Consider the following 12855-nt stretch of genomic DNA (forward strand, 5'->3'; position numbering starts at 1 on the left):
ATTTACATTTAGCAGACGCTTTTCTCCAAAGCGACCAACAGAGAGATCAGGGAGCAATGGATATGTATGTTTGAAATGCATTCCTTTGGCATGACGTAAATGCAACCGCTTATGTATATTTATTTATATGTACACACTATGCTTAATATACATAACGTGTTCCTAATGTGCATATATGTTCTTATTTAATATTTCTCTATAATACAGAAGCAGTGTTTTTCAGCTTTACAGAGCCTAGAGACAACTAGATATAAATCTACATCAATACATTGCTTAGAATATGCACTGCAATTAAAGTGTTTATTCTTGAATATCTGGCCTAATAGAAAATAAATAAGAAATGATGTAAATTTACTAATTAATTTGGAATTTTATCGAGAAAATAAAAATTTATCCGTCATGTTAAAGTATATGACTGTCATCCACGACACTCCTCCCATCCGTTCTGTGATTGGGCGTTCGCAAGGATTCCTGGCTAGGTAACTTACTCATACTCATTTTCGCCTTTTATATAGTATGGAAGTAGGCGATTTCGGACGCAGCCTGCATCAATGCGGAGTTCGTCGAAGACCGCATCGAGGGCACAAAGGAGGCGCTCGGGAGCACACTTCTGCTGAAAAGACAAATGGGACACTATGGAGTCATAGACTTATACAAAACATAATAATAATGAAATAGAATAAACGGTTAATACTATATAATAAAATATTAAACTTAATAGAGAAAACAAATAGGTTACATGTCGTTTAACAATCATAGATTGTATTTACAATTAGTGTATATTCACAATATGCTGTACCCTCAATAAAATGGTTCATATACATAGTTTTTTATAGCACATAATTTATACCTCGATTAGATACACATATCATTCACACAACAATGAAAGAATAAATACAAAACATAATAACAACAGTAACAATGATACAGAAAATAAACAAGCAGAAAATACCAGAAATAAGGAATTAACGTTATAGACACATCTATCCAACATCACTCGCTTTACAAAAATAGGGATATAAGCGGAAAGAAACACAAGTATAAGGTTTAATTGTTCATTGTGTTTTTGCCTGGGTTCCTTATTGTTCCCAGATGGAAGTTAGTATCGTTAATGAAGGTCTACAATCTTCTATCATAACAAAACAAAATCAGCAAATGTTCTTATGCTAACAGTTTATACATAATAGTAATATCTAAAAAGGCTGTAAAATAAAAAGATCTATTTTATTCAATTTAAATGGTTGAAATATCAAAATGCATTTGACAAAACAAAATTAAAAACAGCAAATGTTCTTATGGTAACAATTTATACATAATCGTCATATCTGAAAAGGCTGTAATAGATGCAATGTTTTGTTCATTTTAAATTGTTGAAATTTAAATTGTTGGAATATCAAAATGCATTTGTAATTTACAATGCATTGTGCATTTACAATGCAGGTAAAGAAACAAAACAGGTCAGTTGCGTGTCTCGTGTAGGGGGAGTCCCTCCTGAGCAAGCTCAGGATCAAGAGGCCCTTCACCAGCGTCACATGACTGTATGTGTGCGTACGCGCCGTGGCTGCCAGTTAACATGGCGGATGAGAACGCAGAAGCGGAGCTCGACTGGAGCGGCCAACCAACCCTGCTCGACGAGGACACATTTTTCGCCATGGAGGGTCTCCAAGCCACCCTTCAGCAACTCGAGGCCGAGCTTCGGCAGAAAGACATTTCTGAGCAGTCGTCCACCGAGTATTGCGATAACTTCTGTCAGGTACGTGCCGTTAAAATCGTTGCATGCGCGTAAAATGTGTTTATATGCATCGATTCAGACTGTGGCGGCTCGCGTTAGCTGATCAGAAGCAAGTTGTGGTTGCAACCAGCATGCTTGTTATCTCAACGAGTGGGCCGCTTAGGAGAGCCATGCAAGCGAAAATAAAACTATTGTTGGCGTATCGTGGTGGCACGCGCGACCAGTAACCACCATAAATATAGACTTTGCAATATTCACGTTGCAATTTCAAATTGCATGCTGTATTTGGTTGAGTTGGTTAGCGTGTTATACGTACCAGTCTGTACACAGTCCCCCTTGGCCCCAGTTTCAGGCGAATGGTAACGTTAGCTGTAATATTCTTCATTTTGTGAAGAATCGAGCGTGGTGGCCCTCTCCAAACGGCCTTTGTAAATAATTTGTTACGCAATACCATTTAACAGGTATATTGTGTGCAGTTTGTAGTTTTGGGGGTACAGTTGCTAGTATGGGGTGGGGCTCGGTTATGTTTATCTTGTGCATGTAGCGTTACTTGGCCTTTAATAACTTTGATGCCACTCTGCCAAGTGTCTCCTCTAATCGCAACATATCTATTGGGCGCGTGAGTTTGGCTTGATTCATGCTGGTAACTTTGTAGCAACTTGAAGTGTTTAGTTCAAGAATCAATAGTTTGAAAATATTTTGTGCTTATCCTAAATGTGGTTGCGATTCAACCATTATGTAATGTGGGTGCATATATGCATTGTGGTTGTTTTTTTTCATTATTTGAAACAATTGATATTTAGTTGTATAACATTTTAAAGAGTTATCTTTTAAATAATTGTGTTGCAGTTATGTTTGGTAAAGTGCAAATACTTCTATCCCATTGCATGTTTCCATTTAACTTTAATTGAAAATATTATTACATTTATGAGCCCTCAATCTAAGTTGCTATGGCAACTTCTCCAGAAGGTTTTGAGTGTCAGGGGTTGGGGATGATACATGTGCCACCTGCCACACCCTGCCTGCCTTACGTTTCTTTGTTAATTTGATAAATATTATCAATAAATTGGTTTGCAGGTATTATGCCTGCTTTAAGTGTACACTTAAATGGAACTAAAAAGACAAAAATATATAAAAAAAACAATTGATCAATTCTGGGCCACACAGATTTTCTGCTCCTGAATGATTTTCAATGAAGCATGAAACACATGTGCAGATGCTTGTGAGGTCCGAAGGAATTTTGTCTCGATTTTCACCTAAGCGCTCAGATTTTACTCAAATAAAGAGTTTAAACATGTTTGCAATCTTATAAATTTTTTGTGCTATTCTAAATCACTGATATATCTTTGTTTTGTGGTTAAAAATACTTTTGCATCTACAAACTTTGCAATATTGCCCAGTTTGTAACATTTTAAAATTTACCTTTAGTTTGAGACGAGTCAAAAACTGCTATTTGCATTTTTCCTTCGTAATCAGTTGTTTAATAGCCATATACGTTGCTTTAGTATTTAGAACTAGATTGTATCATTAGTGGTTAGTCTATTACAAAACTGAATAACCATTAGGATTTTCTCTCCACTCTAGACTGTTAAAGTCTCAGAAGGAAGTACTCCAGCTGTTAGAGCTGAATCAGGTTTACACGGTTATATTCAGTTACCCAGAAGGGACTTCTCCTAATCTTAGGCTGAGAGGTTAAATATGGCATGACATTTCCTCTCTTGTTCCCTATAATAACACATCCGTAGAGATTTAACGTTCTTCTGATTTGTGCTAGTGAAAGGAGGGCTGTTTGCATGTATTTGAATGTGTACATGAGGCAAGACGAGGTCGTCTTGGGTTGCTCAGTGCTCTAGATGCATCTTCTTTAGTCCCTAAGGTCCAATCAAAGCGCCCCAGTGCAGATGGAGTTCCCTGGAAGTTTTGTGTCAGGGGTTTCTCCTCCGATATCAGGAGCTTCTCCAAAGGTCCCTTTAGGGGACCTGTAGGCTTGCAGTAGAAACTGTCGGAGCCAGATTTTTTTGTCCAGTGGTTGGCATTAAACTTTGAGATTGTCTTTTCCCAAATTAAAAAATGTTTATGGGTTTTTCTAAATTCAAAATAATATAATTAAGTATTTTGTCTATTACTTCTCGTAACTTTAGTAACATTCCCGTAGTAAAATATACAAATATGGATTAGAAGGAAGGCATAAGAAACGGCGAAAATTTGGGGAAGAAAGTGTGTGCTAAGGAAAAGATCAGGGGAAAGGTGAGCCTGAGGATTTGGGGAAAGATTTAAACTGTACTCTATTTGTGATCAGATCAAAAGAATGAAGTGTCGGTTCATTTTTTACATTACAAGAGCTGAATTGAGTAGCAAAATCCAGGATCCTGCAACACAACACTTGGTGAGACTCTATTAAGTAACATAAGAAATATGCAGCTTTACAAAAAAGAAGATGACAAGAACACAATTGCAACCCAGTAAAAAGGATTATTTAAAAGATAAGCCCAGCCGTCATACACCTTTTTCTTTAGTATCTGCCAAGAAACTGTTAAAATAGACTAATTCATATGAGTCTGTGTGCAAGTGTATACTTTGTTAGGATGACGATGTATGTGAATGTAAGCAGTCTGCAGAGTTGTAAAGCCGAAAGTGAATGAATAGCAAAGTTATTTTCTTGGGGGGGAAAGGAGTCGCCTCCAAATCACACGAACGAGTCGTTTGTCATTCTAATTTCAGTTCCTGGTCAGATTTGCGTCATTCTGTGTAATGGCCGCCTGCATTCCATTTGCAACACTGCACGCGACCAATCACAGCAGACTAGACCATCTGATCAATCAGATCAGAGTAGGCTGACAGAAAGGAGAGGATTAAAGAGATGATTTGCCGAACGAATCATTTGAGAGTCAGTCAAGAAGTTGCCTTACATAAAAACTGCCTATTATTAGGCAATGAAAGTGTTTTTACACCATGTATGTACGTAAACGTGTTGTTGGACACTGCATAAACCAAAGTAGGACCTTCAAAATCACAAATGATTTACTCTTTAATCTATTTTTATCTTTCTTATTCTCCTTGTTAATGTAGGCTCTAATGCACTTTGCCGGGAGCAGGAATTCAGTGGAAGATGGATTGGCTCTATTGGAAGTCTACTGTCTGTCAATCAACTGTTTTGCTGCGGCTAGGCCTCATCTCACAGCTGATTCTCCCAGTGTTACCCTTGTGCTAAAAAGACTTGCGTTGTGAGTGATCATTTTGGGAAGCTAATATGTATAATGTTATTACTTTGTTGTTACAATAATTTATGTTTTTTCTTAAACACTTAAAACAAATTGCGTCACTTAATATAGCAATAGGGAATCCTATCCTGCCTACTGAATCAATAATAATAAAAGTTTTCCAAATTCTGTTATCGCCTGCAGGAGTTGCCTTGAATTGTTGTTGTCAGTGCCTCATAATGAAATACCTCTGGAAGCTTGGCTGCAATTCCATGGCTCAGTTCAGGTAAGATCAAATAATGTGGTTTCATGATTCGTTGACACTTCATTATGTGAGACATTGTGTATTTCAATAGACCAGAACCTTAAGGACTAAGAATAAAATTATCTGTGTTCTGTTTGTCTGTATTTACAGGCAGCTCACGAGGCCATGTTGCAGTATGGAAGTACAGATCTACAAGCCTTGCTAAACATAACAGGGGAGGGTGGTGCATGGAATAACCCTGTCCTGGTCTCACTTCTTACGGGCCAGCCCACAGACCCAGATGAGGGTGAGTAACAACATATTGCTCGCGTATCATTAATTAATACTTTACTGACAGACATTTGAACAGATTTTAACATTTAAATGCAATTGGTATTTAGTAGGGGTGGGAATCGTTTTGTCACTTACGATCGATTCAGAATCGATTCTTATTGTCACGGTTCGATTCCGACTAGATTGTTGACATACTAATTAGCATACAGAAGACATCATTACGTTGCGTTTGCGCTCATAGTCAGACTAGTGTTGGCACTTTCGCTTATAGTCTTTTAACTGTAACATAATGTATTTTATAACAACAGAGATTGCCTAATAAAACCTCATTTCTATTTTCAGACATAAAAACAAGTGTATAATAGTAAATAAAGCGATTCATTAGAGCCACATGTTAAACGACAGTCACTTTCACGAATTGACACATACTCTGACAAAATCATTACACACATAACTGAGGTGATTTTGGAAATATACTGTATTTGTATTGTGCAGCGTGTGTGAGCTGGCTTAAAAACTTAAGTCTAATAAACATTGACAGGTTTTAGGAATCGCTATATTGCACTCATTGGCAATTCAGCTGCCTGGTGAATTAAAGGCTGTTTCTCCCTCCTGCTCACTGCACAGGGTAGATGCAGAGAAAGACCATCCTGACATGTATTTAGTTATATTGAAGTTTAGTACAAGGGGCTGAATGGTTTTCTCTTTCTCTACTGCTCATGTATGCTCGCTGTATCTCTGCGTGAGGTGTGCACTCTCTAACCGGATCGGGTGCTGCACCTCTCTCGCGGTTGACTTCCCCTTTTTTGTTCCCATGACTGCGCAATTTTTTTATTTGTGAATCAGTTTGAATCGCTAGAAGACTGAATCGATATTTGTATGTAAATCTTTCTCCCAGCCCTTGTAATTTGCTTATCATTGTCTTCTTCTGAAACAGTAAATGACTATCTTGTTCTGGAGGGAGAGGGTTTCATGGAAATGCGGATAAAACATCTTGAGAAAGTAGGGGAGGTGGAGAAGGCCCTTATTCTTAACAAAGCCTGTGCTAACTGCAGCCTCCTGCCCAACCAGGCCACCTTTCGCCAAACCTTTGTCACCCAACTGTGCCAGATGTTGCCTAGTGAGGAAGCAATTATAGAGGTACGGTATCCTGTTTTTATTTAAGAGGGTATAACTAGAACAACATCTGGTGAATCAGTAATGTTATTCAAGTTTACAATGTTAACAGTACTTAATGCAAAGCTAAAATGATGTTAAATTGAACCTTTGTAAAGTGCTTCCTGTTAACTTTTTGATATGTTTGAATTTATTGCATTTCCATAAAGAGTATAACATCTGGTAATTTAATCTGGTAATAAAAATGTTTCAGTATTAAAGACCATTTACATTTTACATGTATGCAATTGGCAGATCATTTTATCCAATGCATTGTACAACATGTTTGTTTCTAAGTATGTGCAATCCCTGGGATCAAACTCATGACCTTGGCATTGTTAGTGCCATGCTCTAACCACTGAGCTACAGGAAAGCATGGAGAAAACCAATAGAAGAAGAGTCAGGGAAATGTAAACAACAGATTTACAGAATGCACATTCGATGAGTAACTTTTTGAATGATGTGATTGATGTTGTTGGGAAAAATATATATAAAATACCTCTCCTTGTGTGTTTCAGATTTGTAGAATAGATGGTAAGGATGTTCTGGATCTTATTTGCAACATGGAAACTGAGGGGGATGAGAACACAGCCTTCATTCTGTGCACAACCTATTTCACACAACAGCTACAGCAAGAGAGCTTGTATTGCGCCTGGTGAGAGACCTTTTAGATGCTTTCCTGTTTTTAGAAATGACATTGTTTTCTCTATGATTTTACTGCATGGGGTGGTTTCAAGTCTGATAACAAAAAGTTTAGTCCCGCATTGACGTATCACCATTGATGTCTGTCTTAATCTGTTTATTTCTGTGGTGTTTCTCAGGGAGTTAACCCTTCTTTGGAGCAAACTTCAGAGAAGAATTGATACTTCTCTTGAATCGTTTTTTGAACGCTGCCTTCAGTTTGGAGCCATTGCAAAGACTATCTACCATCTCCTTTTCCTGATTCGTGTAATTCAGACAGAGGTAATTACATACCTATTTTTTTTTATAGTTGTTAAAGGTCAGCGTTGCCTTATGGTGTGTAAACAGTGTGTACCATGAGCTTGCCCCTGGTGTAGTCTAAACTGTTTCTCACTGTGTCTTTTATATTTTTCAGGCAATGCAACTTGGCCTAGCAATTTCAGTTGAACTGTGTGTGAAGGCTTTTCGGCTTCCACGGCAAGAAGAATTAGATGCTAGTACAATGGTCTGCAAAACAGTAGCATGTCTTCTTCCTGAGGATCTTGAAGTGAGACGTGCTTGCCAGCTCACAGAATTCCTCTTAAGTCCCTGTCAGGAAGCCTTTAACATCCTCGAGGAGCTTTACGCGCAACCAGATCAAAAGTATGATGAGGAGAATGGCATTATTCCAAACTTCTTGCGATGCGAGTTGCTACTCTCTCTGAAAGCACACTGGCCTTTTGACCCTGAATTTTGGGACTGGAAAACATTGAAGCGGCATTGCGTAGGATTACTTGGGCAGGAACCTGAGGAAGAGGTGGAGGATGAAGCAGTGCCTGAGGAGCAATGTAATCTAGAAACAAGTTTAAATGAACAAGTGGAAACGGAGGAGGAAGATAAGGGTGAAATAAATGAACTCGGCAGCCCTGAACAAGAACATACAGCGGAAAATGCGGATATGGAAAAAGAACAGGAAAGCTTAAACAAAAAGAATGGACAACAGTATAAAGTTCTCTGCAAGATATGCCATAAAGAAATGGTTGAAGTACGAATCTGTCATCACGCTAAAAAACATGTGGAGAACGATGTGTGGACATGCCCTGTTTGTCTACAAAAGTTCAAAAGTAGACCGGAGTTTGTGCAACACTCCAAAAAACATATTCAGATGCCCTCAAGGGTCCGACACTTCAAAAAGAAAAAAGTGAAGAAGAAGGTGGTTGGCCTGAAAAACAATTTCAGGGAAGATGGTTTCGATGACCTAGAGCCTGGTCAGATTCCTTTAGATCCTTCCCTGGCCATGTACTATCAGTCCACCCATGATCCTGTTGTATTGGAACATATATTAGAACAAGCAGCCAGTGTGCCTAAAAAACAAGTAGAAGATGACTATATCACATTTGACTACATCAGCACATACTTCAAGCTACAGGACCGTGATGTTTACCAGTGTCCAGCTACTGCCTGCTCAAAGAACTTCAAACTCTTCAAGTACTTGGGTGTGCACCTTAAAAATGAGCATGATAGCGAAGACCCCAATGTTAAACATTACCTTCAGATGAAAGACTGTCGGGAGAAGTGCACTTTTTGCAGGAAGACCTTCATGACTCCCTACCACCATCGCACGCACCGGCAGGTTCATTATGGAGAGCATCCTTACATTTGTGTGGTGGCTGGATGCGGGGCTCGTTTCGATACCACAACTGAACTTGTCGTGCATAAACAAAGTCATGGATTTCGTTTGTCCTACAGGTGCGAGCTGAAAGGCTGTAGTTTCTCTTACTGTGACCTCGGGCAGCTCTACCACCATGAGGCACAACACTTTCGCGATGCTGCTTACACTTGCACCGGTCCAGGGTGCAAGCAGTTTTTTTACTCCTGCAAAGAATTTGTAAAGCACTTAGCCACCCATGGCATTACTTTCACTGACAAAGACTTTGAGATGCAGAGGAAGGTGAAAAGAAAAGTTTTGCTGCCAGTTGTTGGAGATAATACGGGATCCGAATTAGAAAACAATGCCCAAAAAAGTCTATCTTCGCCACGCTTGGAATGTAGTGAATCTAAGGCCACGTTGACTTGTGTGGCTGTCTGCTTCGATGGCAAAAAATTTACTTGTGGCTTAAAAAGGTGTGGAAGGAACTTCACTACCACCAGAGAACTTCAGAGGCACTTGAAAAATGCCCATAAAGACGAATTTAATAAGGAAGATAACTTATGCAAGAAAAAAGTACAAACAAAGGAGTCTCAGTCTCAAGACAATAAATTGCATAAAAATAACCATAATGGCATTCTAAGCGGTTCATCTTCAGAGGAATCGAATCAAGAAAAGGCTGTGTCACCTGTGGCTGAATCTGTAGATTGTGACACAGCCCTTTCAAACGTGCAACTCAGTGCAACACTTTCTGAGATCATGCAAGGTTTTAGTCAGCTAAGCATTACTTCTTCCAGTGCACGACATGCTGGACGTAATTCACACAGATCTGTTTCAGCTTCTAATTTGCCAGTGTTTGTATTGGCCCCTACCTTGAATGTAAAGTCACCTGCCAAAGCACCACCAAGCAACAAAACTGAGTTGAGATCTCACGTACCAGCTAGTGATTCAAAGAGAATCCCAACCAAGGAGACAACAGAAAAGCTTGATGAAAAAAAAGATTCTGTTAATGAGAAGCAGGAGGAACAACATGATCAGCCCGCAACCAAGCCTTACACATGTGAAGCTGAAAGCTGCTGCTACCAAAGTGTTTCCATTCGCACTCTAATGCAGCACTATATTAAGGTTCATCATTACTCTGAGGAGGATGTTAAAGAGATGAACCTGTTTAAGTCGGAAACATTCAAAACTTCTGAAACCCCTGAAAACAGTAAAGATAAGGTGTCGCAGCAGGATCAATCGCAGAGCGAGTTTCTTCTGCAGGCCACAACAAAACCTTACACCTGTGAGGCCAAATCATGCCAATACCAGAGTGTTGCAAGTCAATCTTTAAGACACCACTATATTAAGATTCATGGCTATTCTGAGGAAGTTGTTAAAGAGATGGAAGTGTTTAAGTCACAAACATTTAGGCCTTTCAAGTGCCATCTCTGCTCCAAGAACTACAGAAACAAGAAACAACTTAAAATTCACTATATAAATATCCATCACATTAAAAAAGCTATTGTTGCACAGATGAGCTGCACGTTTAAAGGGAATCTGGGTGGAAAAGCACCCCTTTTGTCCTCATCGGAAAAAGAAAAGTCGTCCTCAAAGTCTTTTAAGACGGGTGAGGTTAAAGCCCAAAGAAGTGACAATCACATTTGGCAACAGAGATGCCAAAAAAGAGAGGGCAAAGTAGATAGGAAAAACGGCAAAGTTAAGTCTGAGAAGACACGGCCGGAGAGAAGTGACAGTTCATCAACGCAGGAGCCGGTCATTTCGGAAGGTAAAGCAACATTTGATGATAGGGGAAGTAGCCGCCCGGTGACAAAGGGAAATCTGAGCTACATCCTAAATAAATACAACAAATCCTTTCACTGCGTACACAATAACTGCAAAGCTGCATTCTCTGCTAGAAAAGGTCTTGCGAGACACCTTAAGTTTGTACATCACTATAACCCTTCAAAATTGTGCTTCCCATGCGATCAAAAAGGATGTGATAAGCAGTTCAGCATCTACTCTAGTCTTGCTCGTCACTACCGCAAAGAGCACAACCTAAGCCAGAAATTGTATTCTTCAAAAAAACTGTCCGCTACATCGGAGGAGCCCATACCGATGTTTAAGTGTACCTATGCTAACTGCAACCAGTCCTACCATCTCAAAAGCAGCCTCTTGCGTCATACAAGCCAGTTTCACCAGAACCAATCTCCTGACTCTGACTTTAAGCCAAGCTATAACAAACAAGTTTTTTATCAACATTGTGATCCATCTGATTCCCTCGTTGTGCGACTTCAAAGTAACCCTAAAAAAGATGAGTCGATTAGTGGATGCCAAACAAAGCTGATCATCTCACCCCCCTCCCAACAGTCAAAAGACTCACCTCCCAGGCAGTCTTTGAGGTTCGGTCAAGAGGATCCAACAATGACGAAGTCTGAGAACTTCGAACCCTGTAAAGAAACGAAAGAGGAGACGGATGAAGCACCTGTACAACTGAAATCCCCAAGAAAAAGTACATTAGATCAAATTGTCTATCGAGCACATGAGGAGGCATTGCAGATGTGCCAAGATCGCTGCCAGCCTGCGGCCTTCCCTTGCATGGTTCAGAACTGTGACTCAGTGGTGACGAGGATGAGTAGTCTGCATCGACATTACATCAGGTGTCACAAATTTTCACGCAAACAGTTGATGGACAATGCCGACAAGTTGTGTTACACTACTGAGCAGCTAGAGGAGATTATACAGACGAAATCGGCAGTGTCTGCCATTCCCGATTTAACAAGGATTCCAAGCGGTGTTCTCAAAATGGAGTATCAATCCGAGCCGGCAACTCCAGGTGGCCCGTCACTGCCGATGAGCCTCCATTCGATCAAAACCGAATCGATGGGTCAGGATGCGATCGGGATTTCAGGAGAGCCATGTCCTGACAGCGGTTTGCTAATTGCTGCGGATGACTTGCTCTATCGAGAATCAAGTGGGCATCCTGAAGAGCTCATTTTGGAGGAGGGTGAAAGCCACAAAGAAAAGTCAGAGTTAACAGCTCCTCCTCTTATACGCCCTCCACCGCTTGACCTGTCTCCACCCTCTACTATCAGAATAGCTGTTGATGACAATTCAGTAGAACCCTCTGTCAAAGACAATTGTAATAAAACTGTTAATATTCCCTCCGCTGTTTCAATTTCAGTTCCCAACCCAACTCGGCAGCCCCTCAGATGGAAGAATGAACTTTCCGAACCACCACCCATGGCCCCTCATTCGCCAATCTCAAAGGATCCCTTAACTCACAGTTTAGCTCCACAATCTTTTGACATCGGGACTTACAAACCGATGGGCTTTGAGTCGTCGTTCTTAAAGTTTATTAAGGAGAAGGAAGAGGAGATCAAATTTGACAGGCAGTGGACTGCAGTTGTTACTACTCCGTGCCTCAAACCTGATCCACCACGTCGACGAGATTGTTTCCGGCGGAGCTGCTCTGTCAAGGAGAACAATCGAAGTGGAGCTGCAATCTCGCGGAACCGCAAGTTTCGGTCATCACCACTTAGACATTTGATCTCTAAAGGAGATTGTACATCCATTCAGAATCTCCGCCTCATATTGGAGAGGGCTTTAAGGGGCTGTGGTGACCAAGCTATTAAACAGCTTCAGTTTTTGAAGCCTGTGGTGGTTCTGGAAAGACCCAAGTCCTCTGCTTCTATTCTTGATCTCCTACCATCCGAAACGAAAGTATAAGCTGCTGCTTGGCGCTAAAGCAGTTAAAACTCTAGCCCACCTTTTTTATTTGAGAGACTTTCATAGTATTTTTTATATTGATGATACAATTTTTTTCCTTTGCTCACAGGGTTAGGCACCTTGATAAAGTTGTAAATGTTTATAAGTGTAAATAAATGGTCAAATAAAAAAGAGCTTTTGAAAATGTATTTTCTGTCATTTCTTTATATTTTGT

The 12855-nt window shown here is 40.0% G+C and overlaps 1 protein-coding gene across 1 annotated transcript; it reads left to right on the forward strand.

The window, feature by feature from the left end:
• The first annotated feature begins 1276 nt into the window (after positions 1-1276).
• Positions 1277-12825, forward strand: rlf (RLF zinc finger). The gene is made up of 8 exons (XM_056767774.1): positions 1277-1753; positions 4802-4956; positions 5137-5218; positions 5348-5483; positions 6408-6610; positions 7144-7280; positions 7447-7588; positions 7722-12825. The coding sequence occupies exons 1-8, from the start codon at positions 1541-1543 to the stop codon at positions 12639-12641; spliced, it is 5988 nt and encodes a 1995-aa protein (XP_056623752.1). The 5' UTR covers positions 1277-1540; the 3' UTR covers positions 12642-12825.
• The last annotated feature ends 30 nt before the right edge of the window (positions 12826-12855 follow it).

This window comes from Triplophysa dalaica, chromosome 15, assembly GCF_015846415.1.
Source record: "Triplophysa dalaica isolate WHDGS20190420 chromosome 15, ASM1584641v1, whole genome shotgun sequence".
Taxonomy (NCBI): Eukaryota; Metazoa; Chordata; class Actinopteri; order Cypriniformes; family Nemacheilidae; genus Triplophysa; species Triplophysa dalaica.